We start from the raw sequence: 19,587 nt of genomic DNA, 5'->3' as shown, positions 1-19,587 counted from the left end.
TCATCTGTAGAGTAAGCAAATGTCTGCTTTTGCTTGTCCCGGAGAAAAACAGAACATTTTTTAAATCTGTATCTTTCACCAAGTAACTGAATAATGGTTTGAAGACTGAAGATTAGAAGAATTATTAAGAGTTATAAAAATAGGCTCTCTGTACCATTTTGTCTCAGGACAGAAATAATTTGGGATTATTTGTTTATTAAAACACAGAAATTCATGATTCTGGGTTGGCAAATACACAGAATAGCCTGCTACAGTTCTCCCCTCCCTTGCTGATTACTGACATCACGAGTTAAGCGTATCTCTTGGGCCTGTTCAATGTGAGCATGGCTTCACAGTTCGTATTACCACTGCTTCCTAGGTAGCCACTACTGATTAAAAGGAGTTGGCATGAGCAATGAGATCTGTTGGCCACCCTAGTAATAGTTGAAAGAGAACTTAAAGTTGACTCATTTAGTCAGATCTAGTCCTGTGAAACAGCCACATGAAGGGGTGGTTGGCCTTGTGCTTGAGACACTTTAGAGGTGAACCGTTCCTTTTTGAGACAACACTGGGCCATAAGAAAGTTTTTTGTAATTACGAGCTTATATCTCTGCTCATATAATTTACATCATTACATCACACTTCTGCTTTTTGAGGTCATCTGAGCAAATGTAATTCCTCATCTACTGATTAAATGGCTCAGTGACTTTATTAGATTCCTTTTGTTTATTTGCCTGTTAGTTCACTTATCCAGTGGTCAAGTTATTAAATATTTATTGAGTACCTATAGTTCCAGACACTGTGCTAGGTGTTTGGGATGCAAAAAATGAAGACAGAGTCTCTGCTCTCAAGGAGCATTTCTATTATATTGAAGATTTAGATGCAGAGGATGTGATTATTTTGCATATGTAATATTTTGCATACCTTACTGTATTGCACTTTGCAGATGTTACATTGAAGGTTTGAGGCAACACTGTGCCATTTTCCAACAGCATTTGCTCATTTTGTGTTTCTATGTTACATTTTGGTAATTGTTGCAATATTTTAGACTTTCATTATGTTTGTTACGGTGATCTGTGATTAGTGGTCTTTGATATTATTGTAAAAAGATTACAACTCACATAATAGCATTTTTTTAAGCAACTAAGTATTTTTTAATTAAGGTATGTATGTTATATTTTAGACATACTGCCATTGCATACTTAGTAGACTACAGTATAGTGTGAACATAACTTTTATATGCACTGGGAAACTAAAAAATGTATGAGTCACTTATTGTGATAGTTGCTTTACTATGGTTGTCTGGAACCAAACCTGCAATATCTCTGGGGTATGCCTGTATTGTACTTAAAGCAACAGAGCATTTATGAATTTGCATTGTCCTTATACAATATATAGAAATAACCGGAAAGCACAATGAGAATATAAAAACATCACTCATATCCTACCACTTAAAGAAAACTAATCAGTATTAATCTTTTGGAATATCTTCCATCTTTTAACAATGTCGATTCAAGATGTACATCCCATGTATATAAACATATGAATATATGTTTAAAAATTGGGATAGTATTGTATATTCTGTTTTATAACCTAACTTTTCTACCATTCAGTAACATATGATGAAACATTTAACAGGAGTGATTTTGATTGATTACTTATAAGAACTTTTTGATCAGATGATAATCTGTTAGTATGGTCTATTAGTTCTCTAGAGATGTAGAATATAATTTCTTTGGAAGTGTTTAAAGTGTCTAAAGGAAAACCAAATGTCTCACACGTATTTGACATTTGTCCATCCGAAAGTAATGTGTGAGGTAGAGTTCTTTTACTTTTTTTATTCTAGAACTTCTTTGTTCGGATAGTTGACATTAGATTAGCTTGAATGGGTTGAATACTCTTCAGCAGTGAAACATCTTTCAGTATGTGTCTTGGAACCCTGTAATCTAGGGGCCTCATTTAAAAGATGGAAGGGATCTATAGCAGAAACACCTGTGAGTGGCATTCCTGGTGGTGATGGCATTGAGTCTTTCTGGCCTTTTTCTTTGTTTTAAATTAGCAAACTGTGTATGTGTATATATATATATTTTTTCTTAGTAGAATATCTGGCATAATAAGTATTCATTGAGTGTTACTAGTATCATCCTCATTAGCCTAAATATAAAACAGGAGGCATTTGGAAGTGTCTAGGGTAGACAGTCTTACACAGTAGCTATGGTATTGTAATCAGGAGTATATTTAAAGCTTAACTTTGTATCTAAAATTCTTTCTCTAAATTTAATTTGAAGTGAATTTTCCCAGAATATTTTTGTCTTTCCTTTAATAGATAACACATACTTTTTTTTTCCCTTATAGGAAATGGAAAGAACAGTTCATATGTTTGAGACATTCCTATGAACCTTTCAAGATGATTGGTTTATCCCCTCCAATCTGCTCCTAACCGAGCAGTCTTCTGAGCCATTCAATTTCAAATTGCACCAATTACGTGCGGAGCCTTGGTGTAAAGTGCTCTCTCACTCATTCTTTCTCTGTTGAATTTGGTGCTATTGTCTCAGGTACCTGAAACCAACCAGCCTACAAGAACCAAACAGAACTTCAGAAAACATGTTGTATTTTCCACAAATAAAAAATACAACCCCACAGATTGGAGATTTTGGTGCTACAGAAACTGCTCTCACTTCTGCTCCTCTTTTTGTGCACTCTCTTTTGGAGACTTCTCTCTTAGGGAGCAGACCAGCAAACATGAGGAAACTGGATGGGGCAGTTCAAACTGTGTTGAATTGTTTAAATAGTGGGCAACCTGTTTTTTTCCTCCCCCTTCTTCCTTTCTACCCCTTTATCATTTGTTTTATTTTCTCCTCTGGGTAATGGACTGAAACCTGTTTTAAAGCTGGCTATGGTATATTCTGGTGGGAAATTGAAGAAACTGGATAAAATTAGATTAGGCTCTTTAGAACTGCCTTTAATGTGCCTTTTTATTCATTTGAGAAAGATAAGGCTAAACACGAGGATGGGCTTATTTGTAGCAAGTGAATTAGAATGTTTTCTTTGGTCACAACCTTGGAAATCAGTTTTGATGCTCTGTGTCATCAAGAGGCAATCAGTGTTTTGGTGTAAAATGCCTGTCTTATGTTCAGAACTCAATCAAGACACGTGTTAAGCCACATAATATACTAAAATGGTAAGTTTTCCTGTATGGTCCGTTTCTGTTTAAGAAACGTAATAAAACAACAACAACAGCAAATAATATACAGTCCACCAAAAAACCCCACACACTTTTGGTATTGATGACAGTGATAGCCAGAAAATAGATAGCAGTATCCTGTTTTCTTCTGTCAATGGCGATTTAATAGTTATTCATGTTTGAGTTCCCAGAGAAGAATGATTTTCATGTATAATAAATTGTTACTGTTTTGGTTTAAAGCCAGGACTTGCCAAATGGACAGAAAAGAGGAATTTGTCAGAAGCTCCATAAAATTCATTTTCTATGTTCATAGTTGCAAGTGAGCTCTGGTATGGTCCTTGAATAACAGTATTAATGTTTAAATCCCTTACCATAAACTTACCTTCACAACTATTCATTTGGATTGGAACCCGTTTTGAATCTTGTTGAGCGATTTCTGTGACTTGTACTTATCTAAAATTAATTATGGGTTACTAGTTTTACAAAAACTTTCTACAGATTTGGAGACACAGTCTAGGCAGTTGCAAAGAGGCAAAGGGAGTGCAGTGACATTTTTTTATCAGATGATTTTTAAACAAAAAAGTAGAAAATTTTGACAAGTTGGCTTGATATCTTCATCCATGATAGCCATTGACTGCAGGTGTGTCTTTCCAATATATGCAACACATGTAGTTTGGGTTTTAGTTAGAGCAAACGGTCTTGGACTACTGCAGAGATACTGAGCTACCTCAGCTTTTTGTATTTTAGTTACCAACAGTGTTTACAGAATTCTGTATTCACTTCGCCACCGTTTACATGTTGAAGCTAAGGTATTTGTCTCCTCGTCTCTGGCTGTTTGTAGTGTGCTGGACGCCAGCGCAGAAAGCGCACTTTGGCCAAGGCTACTGCAGTAATCTTAAGTGCTTCTTTGCATTTACATGAACTTTTACGCCTTCTAATTCTAGCTTAATTTTTAAATAATGCCACTTGTTTTCTTCATACCTAGTCTATGAAGTTTTCATAATATTCAGTTAGTCATATAATTCAAGATGCTACCGATGTAGACACACTGTATTTTTAAGGTGGGCAAGTGCGATTAACGATGAACCAATTTTAAAGGGGAGGTTATTTGAAACCTCTAATTTGATTATTGGGAGGATTTTCATGCTTTCTTTAGTATTTATTACCATCATACCTGTTCAGGCTATTTTACTGTCTAATACATTAGCATTTTGTATTTTGATGGAAATTGTTACAGAATTTAAGATTTGATGAAATAAGATGTAGCAGACTTTTTGTAGCAAGTTTCTGGTAAAAGGGTTTTTTGCAAGTCTCAGGTTCTTGCTGCACTATTTTTCTTTAAATATTTATTCCAGTTACTCTAATTCAGAAGCATTCTGTTCAAGTAACAGCAGCACTTGTGAAAGGAAAAAAAATGCACATGTTCTTAGTAGGTTACTAAATTTGTACAATTTTAGCCATCAGTGAGTTTGACAAGGGAAATTTATTTATGTTCAGCATTAAAATGCTTCCAAAAGATCAAGTTTTATAATTTTAACCTTGAGATAGATGGAGAAATAGAAGGCAACCTCAGTATGATAGGAACTGCCACTTTGAACAGTTTAGGTCTTAAAGAGAAAGCCAATCTAATGCCAGGGGGGGAAAAATGAGCTGAAATTGTACCAACTCCTCTGGCCTTTTTAAAAGAAACACCAAACTAGTTCTGCTTATTTTACAGATATCTGGTGGTTCTATAGTTTAAAGCAGCTTGTGAAATTATTCAAGTGGACTCAATTTTGTTTACCTTTCTGTAAGTTCTTAATTTTTGCTGTATAGCATTGGCAAAAATATGTACAAATTGACCTCTGTTCTTATTTCCTATTGTGAGCACTATAAATGATAAGCTCCTGTGTAAAACCTTGCTCTCAGATCACTAAAATACATATCACAGCACAGCCCAACAATAGTTAATATTCAGCTGTGGGGACCATAGGAGCCTTTTGAAGATGATGGAACCGCACTAGGGTTGAAACTGATGGCTGTGGAGTTAATTGTGTTTTTGAGCTTGAATTTCACCTGTGATTAATTTTTTTGTTTTATGTCCTTTCATGACTTGATTTTTCTCATATGCCAATGTATTTGTAGGTTTACTGGATTTTATTTTTAGGGACTGGGGTGGTAATATCTTCCCATTTTTTTTGATTAAGTTGGTTCAGCTATGGTGCTATTCAGTAGGTATCTTCAGTGTCAGGTCCCGTAGCTGAATGCCATTGTTATTATAATTATTATTTGTAATCACATTGTAAGCTTGAATTTGGACTTGTACCTGCATCTTTTATATTTTGTACATTCGGTTATTTAGACTTTGGGAGTCCTCTTTGGTTTCAGTCATGTATGTCTGCTTTGTAGATTAAGTAGACTTCATCAACTATGGTCTATTTTGGGTTTGTAGTTTAATTTAGAATTGTGTTAAATTGATGTTTTGCATTTGACTTCATTTTACTTTAGTTCGAAGTAAATTATTTAATTTTTGAATTCTGGAATTTTGAACATTTACTGTAATTTGTAATATAACTGCTGTGAAATACTTGAATAAAGATGACAAGAAAAACATGTCTTTAGCTTAATTATGATTACTGTTGGCTGCAAATGCAATGCTACTTTTCAAGCTGAATTCATCTGTTCTGCAGCTAAGGCATATTGATGCTTATTAAGCACCCCAAAAATCTTGTTAATATGATTCATTTATATTTTAGTAGCCCTCAGTATTTTTTAACTATAAGTTCTTTTGTTGAGAAAGTGTGGTTTTAATTTCAGTTGAAGATTGTCTAAAATATGTTGTTTAGAAGCAAATGGATTACTTCTGGAATTTGTTTTTCTAATTGGAAGACTATGCTGCAACAGACGATCAGGTAGTATGGTTCACTTATTTTATAGTGTTTTCTCTTTGATCAGGTGATTATCAGCATATTTTGAACAATACATGGAATTTAAATATGGAAAGAGATTTCATACCAGAATTTTGAGAGGCTTGTTGCTTTACGTGAATAGATGTTCTTAGCTTTAGACTGCCCATGTTTCTGCTGTCTATCATGAGCTACCTTTTCATGTCCCAAGGTTAGTATACTAATCTTCCTCAATATAAATCTTTAACTTTCTTCTCTCTCTCTCTTTTTGGGAATCACAGTGAAGAGGAGCTGGTAGAATTTATGTAAGACTTTGTTTTTCTTGATTTTGCAAGTTGTATAATTTTTACTTTTGGTGGTGTCTATCTATCAAAAGACTGGTAACGGTAAACCTGGGAAACAAGATTTTTAAAAATTTTATCTGAGTGTTTAGATAAGCCTCTATCTGGCTTTTCTAGAGTCTAGCCCCACTTTACCAAAACTTAGTTTCTTCTTAGTTTCTTATGACCTTTCATACTGTATCATATCACTTTATCCATACCAGTCACTCTGGGGTATCTTTATCTTCACCTGTTGAAATCTTGCCCATATTTCAGGACTGGGCATAGATTCTAAACCAATAAATCTCCCTTACTATATCGTTCCTTCTGAGAACTTAGCTGTATTTTGTACTATGTAACATAGTAAATTACTAATATTATGTAAAACTTAGTATTTTATTCATGTGAGAAAGGGGATACAAGGGAAGTACCATATTTTATATTTCTTGTAGGAATTTAAAACAATGTTTGACTGTTCAATGCTTAATTTTTTTTGGTTTAATTGATATAGAAAGCTGAAATTTATCTAAATGATCCTTTTGTAGATTCAACAAATATATAGGAAGTTCCTACTATATGCCAGGCAATGTTGATGGAGCTGGAAATAAAGCAGCAAACAAAACAAAGTCCTTGTCTTCATGGAACTTAAATTCTTTTAGATGTAATGTGCCAGATTTCTCTCATGGTTGATCAGGATTCAAAAAAAAAAAAATAATTTTTTTAAGTGTTCTTCTCTCTTTAAGCATTGAATGAAACATTTTGTTAAAAATTTGCCAAGAACTCTCCTTTTTGCTTTTCTTATATTCTCCATCTTGTGAATGGAACCATACTCATAAAGTATCCAAATCCTGTCATCCTAAATTTTATCTTCTTAATGGTGTATCTTATTCTAAAATGCAGCCCATTCAGTTGATTTTTTTTCCCCCACTCTAAACATGCCTCATATCCATCACCTTTCTCTATCTTTATTGCAGCTGACTTAGTTTGGGCACTAATCCTTTTGTTCGGACTAGCGTAAAAGTCATCAATTTGAGGGAATGTAAACATGGGCAAGGCATTGTGTCTTCCTTCAATGAGGTTTTTTATAACATATTTAATATCGTATTAGGTGCCAGGGACTGTTCTGTGTTTCACAAATACGAATAGACAGTATTTTAATCCTGTGAGAACCTTGTAAGTGTTCTTATTATCCTCACTTTACAGATCAGGAAAGTGAAACGTGAAGTAATGTGCCCAGGGTCACACCGCCAGGACTCCAGTGCAGGCCGACTGGCTCCAGAATTGATGCTCTTAACTGCTATGCTTGACTTCCTGTGTGGACAGACAGACAGACAGACAGACAGACAGACAGACAGACACACACACACACACACACACACACACACACACACACACACACACACATCATTTCCATATGATACAGCACATGTTACGATTGAGCTCTGCATAAGGCACTGTTAGGTGTACGGAGGAGGAACATGTAGCCCAACCTCAAAGAAGCTTTCCTGGGAAACCTGACGCCTGAGCTGAAGCATCAGAACAGACAACGTCTCCAAGGGGAAGGAACAACAGAAGCACAGGCTGAGGAGTGAAACAGCATGACAGCTGCAGGGGAAAGTACAAGCAGTTCCGTGTCACCACAGGTCAAAATTTATTCAACAAATTTCTTTGAGCAACTGCCACTTGCCAAGCACAGTTCTTGGCATTAGAGTTATAGCTGAGGACAGGACAGCAAGGTCCTGGTTCTCTTGGAGCTTACAGTTCAGTGGGCAAAGAGTAAACAAGATGTTATCTAACAGTGGCCAATGCTTGGATGACAGGAAGTATGGTAGTAGTGATAGCAAACTTCTGAGTGTTAGGTACTGTTTTAAGAATTAACCATTTAATTATCACAGCAGTTGTCTGATGTTAGAACTGTTGTTGGTTCCACTTCACAGAAGGGGAAACTGAAATAAGGAGTTGGTTAAGCAATTTGCCCAAGGTTACACAACAAATGAGTGTTAACTGGGATTCATCTTGTGTGGCTTCAGAGCTTGGATTCTTAACTGACCTATCATTAAGGTGAAAGATAATTTTTCACCCTTATTAATAAACAGTTTTTAAACTACAGAATACTACAGAGAGTAATACAATGTGCATGTTCCCACCGTCCAGAATTAAATGTTAACAGTTTGTCATAATTTTTTTCATTCTTTTTTAAAGAAAAAAAATTCTCAGTAGGGTTGAAGTTTGCTTTCTACTCCTCCCCACTCCCATTCCTTTTCTTTCTTCCCCAGAGGAAGCCACACTGATGCCTTTGATGAACATCTTCCCTGTCTATGTTTTTAAGTTGTTATTTGAGAAGATAATAGTATGGGTGCTGGAGCCAGGCTGACTGAGTTTGAATCCTGATTGTGTTATTCTTGGCTGCATGACATGCTGCAAGTTACTTCACCTGTCTGCACGTCAGTCTATGTGTAGGATGGGGGATAATGATAGCATTAAACCCACAATGGTTATTGTGAAGGCTATGTACTTGAGTCAACGTATGTAAAGCACTTAGAACAGCACCAGGCACCTAGTAAGTGTTCAATAAGTTTTAATCATTATTTCTTTAATTATACAAATATTACATTTGCATGTATCCATATAAATGGTTTGGGTTTTTTAAATACTATAAATGAAATTATTTTAATCTTGCTTTAAAATTTATTTTTAAGTTGGAAACATGTATGTATGTAAGTACTTTGAAGAATAAAGTAGTTCTAGAATGCTTGTTATAAAAACCAGCAATCTCCTGATTTCCCCTGTGCCCCACAAAAAGAAACAGTTTCCTCAGGACCAATTGTTTTCAACACCTGAAACTATTTTGGTAGGCATCTCTATGTTTCTAAATAATATTCTTATACGATTGCTTTTTCTTTTTCTAGTTTTTCCATTGTCTTTTGCTTTCCCACCGTGGAAGAGAAGAGTCATACCTGTCTCCAACACACCCACACGTCTTGTTTTCTTATCCTCCCAGCTGGTTATAATTTTCATTACATCATTACTCAATTTTTACATTATTGTGACTATGTGAGAACTATTGACAGTTGAACTATTTAGTATACTATGGTTAGTTTTCCTTCCCTGTACACTTTTTGCTTAATAAGTCTTTGTTGTTATTTGCCTAGTTTTCTATGTATTAACTACTACTTGTCCCTAAATTCAACCCCAGCAGTCCAACACCCTTTTTAGTATCTTCAAACATGTAAGATATGCTAGCATTTCATCTCAAGACAAGGTCTCCTGGAGCATTCTAGCCTTTGCCAATTTTGCATTGGTGTGTACCAAGGTCTTGCATAGTCATTTTCTTGAGACCTCCTTCACTGCCATCCTTCACCTTTCTCTTCTAATTGTCATTTATATCCTGTGTTGCTTTTGAGAATTCCAGTGCTGTTCTGATCTTTGACCCATTTTCCTGATTTTGTTTCTCTTTCCTGAAGCTTTTAGAATCTTCACTCTCCCTGACATTCTGGAATTTCCCAGACATGTCTGGGTGGGTGTCTGTGGGCTAGCATCCATTGGCCTCTCCACTCTGGAAATTCGTGTCCTTCAGTTCTAAGAAATTTTCCTGAGTTATTTCTTTATAATGTGCTTCCCTTTGTTTTCTTTGTTCTCCATTTCTAGAACTACTGTTACTCAGATACTGACCCACCTAGCTTGTTCTCTAAATTGTGTCATTTCCTCCCCAATTTTTATTTCTGTATGTACTTTTTTAAAGCTATTTTTTTCCCTTAGTTTTTTTTTAAAGTATCATTTTGTTCTTGTTGCACGGATGCAAAATCAACTCTTCTCTCTGAGGATGTTAATAATTATTTTTTCTTACTTAGTTTTTTCTGCCTGCATGGACTCTCCTCCAAGCTGCTTTTCCCTTTTTGTTTTAGCCCGTTTAGTATTACAGCCTTTAAAAAAAAAATGTTTGGTAATTCTTTGCTATCTGTTCATGTGTAAGAGTGGGACACTTAAAAAGCTGCTTTCAGAAAGTAGGACAAGACTCTCCAGATAGGAGAGTAGCAGAGCCTTCTCTGGGAAATACCATCAGCCCAACAGGAAAAAAGCTAAAGATAATAACATTTGGGGTTCACTTATGAAACCGTCCAGCCAGGACACCCGAAAGAATTGTATAGATTAGAAATAATAAATACAAAGGTGGGTAAGTGTTGGCTATTTTAATATTCTCTATTCTTTTAAGAACTGACCCTGAAACTTTGTGGTTTGGTTGGTTATCCCAACAGAAATCTCTTAGAAGGAATGCCTTCATTTGGGGATTATTTTTACAAATCGTTTTGAGATATTTGAGTAATCACATGTGCTCCTTGTTTGCTCCCACCTCTGCCCTCCTAACCTCATTTTCCTTTCATTAGGCTAATGTATTAGGTACAAGAAATCAGAGGGAATAGAGTGTTCTTTGGAAGATTTTGCACTGGTGGCTTCTCCCCGCTTTAGGGGCAGCAGTTATCTTCAGAGTGAGCGCTTCTTGGTGATGGAGTCAGGTTTTATTCTTTCTTTGACTTGTATTAATGCTGACTTTTCTCCTGACAGCACTCTTGTTGCAGAAACAGAAACGACTGGTATATTGGTCTGTGTAGGACCATTTGGGTTAATGATTCTACCATTAATGGCTGATGTGGCAGGTCTAAGAGGCTACACACTAAAGGTCATAAGACACCCTGATTTTCTTACTGAAATTCTTTTTATTTCTTTGTGAAATTCCAGCTGTCTAGAACTTTTTCTGCTTAGTGTTTTGTTTAACAGAAGAAGCATGGCTTCGGGGAAGGAAGTCTTATATTAGCTAATCCTTTCCTCTTCGTTCCCGATGAGCTTCAAACTAAGAAAGATGAAAGAAGCCTGGACTGGAGGGAAAAAGGTGAGTAAAGCAGAAAAAGTTCAGTGTTTTTCTTCTGTGATGTCTTTTACAAGTTAAACAAAAAGATACCTTGGCCTTTCCCCTACTAGTAATTTGCTGGAGATAAAGAAGTTGGGAGTGTGACCATTCCATCCAGGTTATCTATTACAATGCTTTTAGTGTCATACAGCATTGTGGATTAATTGCTATTGAGTTGCTAAGTAAGTATTGAATTTAATAGGCCAACATTTTTATGGGTTGTAGTATTTTGGGGAGGTAGGGGTCAAAAAGTTGTTTTGGAAGACTGTTAGTAGACTGGCTTAAAATTAAAAATACATATATAAGGAAATATAGTGGATGATAAAGCTATATAGGTAGTTTGCGGGTCTTGTTATAGAGGACCAGCCTTAAGATATTTGTACTTTATCATGTGAATAGCACCATGGCATGTTGAAAATGGAGCTTTAGAAATATTAATTTGACAGATACATACCAAATGGAAAATAACTACTCTCTTTCAACAAGATATGTTGACTACCTGTCATATTCCAAGTGTGTGCTAGGCATGGGAGTTAAAAAGCTGGGTGAAACAGCCCCCTGCCCTTGCAAATAAATATTCAGTAGAAGAAGACATAGTAAGAGGGAAAAATACATGGTTTAAATTAAGTAAATGCAGTAATAATGGTTTAGTTGAGGTGCTGTTGGAGCATAAAGGAAGGGAACTTAAGTCACCTAGGAATTCACGGAAGATTTTTCTGGTGGATATGATATTCTAACAGCATCTAAAAAATGAAGGAATATGTGTAGTAAAAAAATTAGTAAAGGAGAACATTACAGGCAGTAGGAACAGTGTAGAAACAGAGGCAAGCATGTTAAGTTCAGGCAACTATGTGCACTTCTAGTTTGCTTTATTTTAAAGCAAGGCGAAGGAAAACGTAGTATGAGAGGTCAACAAGGACTTTATTTGCCTCTCTTGTATTCGAGGTGAGAGATGCTGTAGATCTGAACTAGGAAAATTGTGGTATGGGTGGTGAGAAAGGGACAGTTTTTAGAAAATGTAGAGGTAAGCTCATTAGGACTGAGTGATCGCATTTTGGGGATGAGGATAAAGCAGGAGCCTGGAATTGCACTTAGGTTTCTGCCTGGATAATCAGCTAGATTAGTAGCACCATTAACTGAGAACGAACAGGAAAGAGTAGCAAATCTGGAGTGAGTGCGGTGTTGGACAGTTTGACATCTAGGTCCAACAGATATTCAGATGTATCTAAAGCTTAGGACAGTTCAGACCTGGAGACTTTGGGGGTTAGCTGCCATAAGTGTTATTCAAACTGTGAGTGTGAAATTAGACCACTTAGGCAGTGCTTCAAAGCAGAATGAAAATGGTACATAGGGGAAGAGCAATGTTTAAGCAGCACTAGAAGAGATCTCTCACAAAGGTGACTGATCATAGTTTCTCAAAAGCAGGATAGCCAAAAGTGGTGTCACAGGAGGAGATAATTTTATGTTCAGAATGGACAACAGTATCAAATGCTTTAGTGGAGACCAATGAAACATATACTAAAACATTGCCAGTAGATATGACAATTGGTGATCTTTGTTGTTTTCAGGAAAAAGGGAAGGAGTGAGATCATAACTAGAGAGGAACACAGCGTTGATGAAAAGATTTTGATGAAAGTGAAAAAAAGCTGAGCATGTTTGTATACTGAAGGAATGGAGATAATGGTAGCTAACATTTATTGAAAAGATACTGGATTTCAGACCCTCTTTTAACGGCTTTACATCTGTTAACTCATTTACTCTTCACAACAACCCTGTGACATAGATACTGTTTTCCTCATCTTCCTAATGAGGAGAGTTAATCACAGAGATTGTTACATGGCTGACAACTAGTCCAGAGCAGAAACAGAATTTGAACCCAGGGATTTTGATGCAATAACCCAGCTGTTTACCGTTACCCTATATTTCCTCACTAGAACAGTTGGATGTTGAAGATTTGGAAGAAATCATTATTAATGGATCGAGATTCCAGAGGGAAGGGTATAAAATCAGGAGCATAGGTGGGAATGTTGGTCTTGAGTAAGAATAAGGATATTTTATTCTTGAAGACTAGAAACTGGGGGTACAGTTTGGAGGTGGTAAGTTTAGGGAGGGGATGGGATATTGTGAAGTTTAGGAAATGAATACCTGATTATGTTATCCTTTTCCTATCAAATATTTATGCACGTGTTGAATTTATACCTTTTTTATTACAAAACATAATAGATATGGAAAATTGCTTAAAACAAATGTGTAGCTTATCATAAACGGTTTTAAGATGCAACCATCACGCAGGTAAAGAAAATAACACATTGTTAGCCGATCCAGAAGCTTTCCAGTTGCTCCATTCCAGTTAAAATGCTCTTTTTCTCCCCAAATTGATTATTTAAAAGTGTATTGTTTAGTTTTCAAATATTTGGAATTTTCCAGCTTTTGAGTTACTGACTTCTCATTTAATTCTATTGTGGTCAAAGAACATAGTCTGTGTGATTTTAATTCTGTTAAATTTATTCTGGTTTGTTTTGTTACCTAGCACATGATCTATCTTGCTTAATGTTTTAGGTTGACTTGAAAAAAAGAATGTGTATTCTGTTGTCATTGGGTGGAGGGTTTTATAAATTTCAGCTCGATAACACTGGTTGCTCATGTTGTTTAAATCTTCTATATCCTTGTTGATTTTCTGTCTACTTGTATTAATTACTGAGAGAGGAGTGTTGAACTCCCCAACCGTAACTGTGGATTTGTCTGTTTTTCCTTTTAGTTCTGTCAGTTTTTGCTTCTTACGTCTGGAACCTCTGTTGTTAGTTGTATACACATTTAGAATTGTTATGTCTTCTTGGTGCATTGAACCTTTTCTCATTATGTAATATTCCTCTTCAATCCTTTTAATTGTCCTTGTTCAGAGTCTTCCTTGGCTGTTATTAATATAGCTACTTCAGTTTTTTAAAATTAGTGTTTAAATTAGTTTTTTCCTATCATTTCACTTTCTTTTCCCATAGCCTTTTATCTTTCCATTTATGTATCTTCCTTCTCCGACAAGAAATATGACTCCCTTTATCCTGAATATATTTATTTTCTGAATTCTGTATTACATAAAAAGTAGTTAAGTTAGCCCACACCACCAAAAAAACTAAGCCTACTAAACAGAGTTCAAATTCTATTTATAGTGCTTTTTGTCTTTAGTCTAAAGGTATATTGTCTAAATTCTGTATTCAAAAGTTACTTGGGTTAATCTCCTCTACCCTCATTTACTCTGGTTATGTTATTCTTTGAAATAAAGTTATAGTTAAGTTCTTTTTTTGTTGTTGTTATTTGTGTTCAATTTTAAGGTCCTTCTCATTCTTGTTGTTTGTGTGTTTTGGAATGTAAAACAGTGACATATTTCAGAAATTCATGACTGTGCAAAATAGGCCCAGAGAAGTGTCACTGCCCCCATCCCTTCGACTGTGGACAGTGAGCAATCTCATTAGTTTATCTGGTGTTTCTTTTGTTAAATAAACAATTACATGTATATTTTCTTATTTTCTCCATTTATTCTTACACAAGAGGGAGTTATCATAGGTACTCATTTGCACATTGCTTTTTTAAAATTAATAGACATGTGTTTTGTGCTTGTGCGTGTGTGTGTGCAGTTTTAGGTTTGCAGAAAAATTAAGCATGAAGTACAGAGTTCCCTTGTATCCTCTTACCTGTCCCCCCCACCTGTTTTCTTCCTTATTAACATCTTACATTACTGTGGTACATTTGTGACAATTTATGAGGAAATACTGATACATTATTATTAATTGAAGTCCATAGTTTAAAATTAGGGATCACTCTTTGTATTATACGTCTGATGAGTTTTGACAAATGTATTTAATGACATGTATCCATCATTGCAGTATCAGTAAGACTAACTTCACTGCCCTAAAAGTCTTTTGTGCTCCGCCTATTCATTTCTTGCTCTGCCCTGGCAACCACTAATCTTTTTACGGTCTCCATAGTTTTGCCTTTTCCAGAATGTCATAGAGTTAGAATCATATAGTATGTAGCCCCTAGCCCCTTGAGATTGGTTTATTTCACTTAGCAATATGCATTTAGTTCCTTCATGTCTCTTTGTGGCTTGATAGCTCATTTCTAACACTAATATTCCATTGTAATGGGTATACCATAGTCTGCTATCTGTTTGCTTATTGAAGATTATCTTCTTTGCTTCCGAGATTTGGTAATCATGAATAAAGCTGCTGTAAATATTCATATGCAGGTTTTTATGTGAACATAAGTTTCAGCTCATTGGGTAAATACCAAGTATCATGGTTGATGGATTATCTTAGAAAGAGTATTTTTAGTTTTGTAACAAACTGCCAACCTGTCGTCCAAAATGGCTTTACCATTTTACACTTACACCAGCAACAAATAAGAGTTCCTGTTGCTCCACATTCTCACCAGAATTTGATGATGTCAGTGTTTTAGATTTTGGCCTAATGGGTGAGTAATGGTATTTTCACTGTTGTTTTAATTTGAAATTCCCTAATGATATATGATGTTTAGCATCTTTTTCAAATACTTATTTGCCATCTGTATATGATGAGATGTTTAAATCTTTTGTCTATTTTTCATTTGGATTGTTTGTTTTCTTCCTGTTGAGTTTTAAGGTTCTTTGTATACTTTGGATACTAGTCCTTTATCAGATATGTATTTTACAAATATTTTCTCAGTCTGTGGCTTGTCTTTTCATTCTCATAACCATGTCTGTATTACTTTTAATTTCTCTGTATTGTTATGTTTTATGTGGGCTTCTTTTAGAAAGAAACCTGGATATTTTTAGTCTTTAAAAACTAAAATGGGGTGTTTAGATTATTTACATTTAATGTAATTTTTAAAGAGTTGTGGTAAGATATACACAACATAAAATTTACCATCTTAACCATTTTTAAATGTACAGTTCATTTAGGGATTAACTACATTGACATTGTTGTACAGCCATCACCAGTATCCATCTCAAGAACTCTTACTTACAGAACTGAAGCTCTGTACTTAGTAAAGAACAGCTCCCTATTCCCTCCTCCCAGCAGCCTCTGGCAACCACCATTCTACGTTATCTCTATGAATATGACTGAGTACCTTATGTAAGTGGAATCTTACTGAATTTGTCCTTTTGTGACTGGCTTATTTCACTTAGCATAATGTCCTCAAGTTTCATCCATGTTATAGCATATGTCAGAATTTCCTTCCTTTTTGAGGTTGAATACTGTTCCATTTTATGTATATACCATTTAAAGAAAATTCCATTAATGGGCACTTGAGTTTCTTCTACCTTTTGGCTATTATGAATAATGCTATGAATGTGGCTGTACAAATATTTCTTTGAGTCTCTGCTTTCAATTCTTTTGTATATGTACCTAGAAGAGGAATTGCTGGATCATACATGGTAATTCTATTTTTAATTGTTTGATGAAACACCCTACTGTTTATAATCATGGTCACACGATTTTACATTTCACCAGCAGTGCACAGAGTTTCTAATTTCTCCCCATCCTCACCAACACTTGTTTTGTTTTTGTTTTGTTGTTGCTGTTGCTGAGTGTGTGTGTGTGTGTGTTTTGGATGGCAGCCATCTTAATGGGTGTCAAGTGGTTTACGTTTAATGTAATTATTGATGTGTTTGGATTTAACTCTATCATTTTATTATATGTTTTCTGTCGGTCCTCTGTTTTTTATACCTCTATATTTCCCCCTTCTTGGAGTCTTTTGGATTATTTAAACATGTTTAATATTCTTTTTCAATGTATCTATTGTAAAAGGGACTCTGCAGATATGATTACAGATTATGAAATGGGGAGATTATCCTGGATTATCTGACTGGGCCCAGTGTAATCACATGGGCACTTATAAGAGGGAGGTGGTAAGATCAGAGTCGGGAAAAGATGTGCTGACAGAAGCAGAGGTTGGAGTGATATGCTTTGAAGGCAGAGGAAGCGGGGCTGAGCCAAGGAATGCGAGCAGCCCCTAGAAGCTAGAAAAGGCAAAGAAAAAAAAAAGTCTTTCCTAGAGCTCCAGGAAGGAAGACAGGTCTGTTGACACCCGATTTTGGCCCATAAGACCCATTTTAGACTTCTCACCTCCAGAATCATAAGATAATACATTTGTGTTGTCCTAAGCCACTAAAACATAGTAATTTTTGAAAAATTGAAGTATAGTCAATTTATAATTTTGTGTTAATTTCTGTTTAAATGCAGTAATTTTTTTACAGCAGCCATAGGAAACTAATACAACTCTCCATATGGGCCAATCTAGCAAGACATGGGGGTGGTCTCCATCATGGTTTGGATCTCACAGCTCTTGCTCTGTTGACCCTGGTCAGTTCTATGCATGTGCAAGTCAGGAACTCATACAGTAATTTAAAGGGCTTGATTCTCCAGCCCCCTACTCTGTGATCTTCTCTCACACTGTCAGTTTCCCAAGAACCCCCTCTCCTGGTTGTCTTTCTAGAAAGGCAGAAAAGAATCTTTAGGGTTACACCTGTTTTCACTGTCACTACTACCATGAGGAGGCTGATTCATTACTGGGGCTCACCTGGGTTTGGGTCTGGAGGGTGTAGGGAGAGCATTTTTCTTCTGGGATTCTGGCTGCCCTAGAATATAAGTTGGGGGATATGAGCAATAAAAGACAAACTAGGGAACTCAACCACTTTGTGGGTCATTGTTTGAATTTTGAGTTTCCTACTGAGTTCACATGCTTTATTTAGCTTTCAGAGCCCTTGGCAATTAACTATATTGCTTTATGTCTGCTGTCCAGGACTTTTAGTTGTAATCAGTGGGAGAGAGAGAGTGTAGTATGCTTACTCAGTCCTATCCAGAACCAGGAGTTTCTTCATTTATTTTGTTACTTAAAAAAATTTCCTGCCTTTTTCCCTGTTCTATTTGTCTTAAGGCATTATCTGTTTTTTTTATTAACTCTTAAGTTCTTTCTACTTTAGTGTACATTTCTAACATGATTTTTTTTCTAATTCTTTCTGAGTTATTTCACATCCTTTGTGAGTTTTTCTAATTTTGGCTTATATTGTTCTTTCATTCTTCTATTGCTATTTTTGTCCTTTTGCTTGTTTTGAAATAGTAGGTTATAGTTTTCATGTTTGTGTGGGCATGTTTTTCTGGAGGGCCTTTATTGCTTGAAGGGGTAGCTTTCTTTAAAGTTTTTCTTTGTAATATATTTATCTGGGATTTTCCCTCAATCCTTTTATTCCTCGTATTTATATGAAATTACTTTCCTTGAACTTTTACAAGGAAGCCTGAATTTTATGGCTCTAGAGCTCTCTCTCCTGTTATTTTTGTGAAGTGTTTGTAAGTATATGACTGCTTATTTTCTGAAATCTCCTTACTTTGTTCCCTTCCAGAACTTTTATCTGAATTCTTCTTTTGTCCCTCTGCTGTTCAATTTAGATTCTGTCCCTAGTAGTTTTGTCTTACTACAGTGCTTGGTCCTGAAATGGGGCCTTGGCAGATTAGCTTTGCTAATTCACAAGGCTCGTACGTATCACAGAACTAGAAGGTACAGGACACTTCTGCATCAGGTGCTCTGAGGAACCCCCTCACGCCCCACCTACCTGAGCTTTTTCTGTGGCGGTGGGGGGATGGTTCTTACTTTCATTAGGTGCAATAACTTTCCTCTTCTTTTGTTCTCACACGTGTACCACAGTCTCATACGGGGTTAGTGGTTTGATCCAACTCGCTTGGGATTTGGAGTCTGGCGATTCCTTGTTATTTAGTTTTGTTTTAGATATTATCCACGAGTCTGCATGTTTCAGCCTGGTTTCTCTGTTTTTAATGGTCAATTCAGGAAGATTTAAAAAACTGTACTGTCACTTGCCACCATCCTCTGCATTAGTTATTTTGATGAAAAGGTGTGCTTTTCTGATAAGAGTGAGGGGTTCTAAGTAAGAAATTTAAGGAGAAGTGGTGAAGGTTTAGAAGTCACTGATGGAAAGAGAGAAGGGAGCTCTCCAGGAACAGATGAGAATAAGGTAAGGGCACAGGTGGGGGCTGGGGCCGTGTATTATAGTGGTGCCAGCCTGTGTGAATGTGGGTTTCTCCCCCTTGCAGGTATCTCCCCAGATGAAACCTCAGAGGAGGATGATAGTTGGATAGGACTATAATTAGGATTGTTGGTCCAACTGAAGGACCAGAATGTTAGGGAGTTGAGATAACTTTTGGGAGAAGAATTCCATTCCTGGGTATGAATGGAAATAAAACCAGAGTGGGGTTACTAAATTGGAAGACAATGGAAAGGATCTGGGGACTGAATGTCTGTATAAAACCAAAGAGCAAATCGATGAGA

General features: G+C 36.0%; 1 protein-coding gene across 3 annotated transcripts in view; it reads left to right on the top strand.

Annotated features, from left to right (window-relative positions):
* The window catches only part of ATAD2B (ATPase family AAA domain containing 2B), a 150,298-nt gene extending 135,731 nt beyond the window's left edge, over nt 1–14,567 (top strand). For all 3 annotated transcript variants that reach the window (XM_045511897.2, XM_074341722.1, XM_010948586.3), the window contains one exon: nt 2,335–14,567. In XM_045511897.2, coding sequence (XP_045367853.1) covers nt 2,335–2,376 — 42 coding nt within the window. In that variant the 3' untranslated portion in view covers nt 2,377–14,567. The remainder of the gene's footprint in view (nt 1–2,334) is intronic.
* Nucleotides 14,568–19,587: the final 5,020 nt, after the last annotated feature.

This window comes from Camelus bactrianus, chromosome 15 (genome assembly GCF_048773025.1).
Source record: "Camelus bactrianus isolate YW-2024 breed Bactrian camel chromosome 15, ASM4877302v1, whole genome shotgun sequence".
Taxonomy (NCBI): domain Eukaryota; kingdom Metazoa; phylum Chordata; class Mammalia; order Artiodactyla; family Camelidae; genus Camelus; species Camelus bactrianus.
This window is presented reverse-complemented; position numbering and strand designations above follow the sequence as displayed.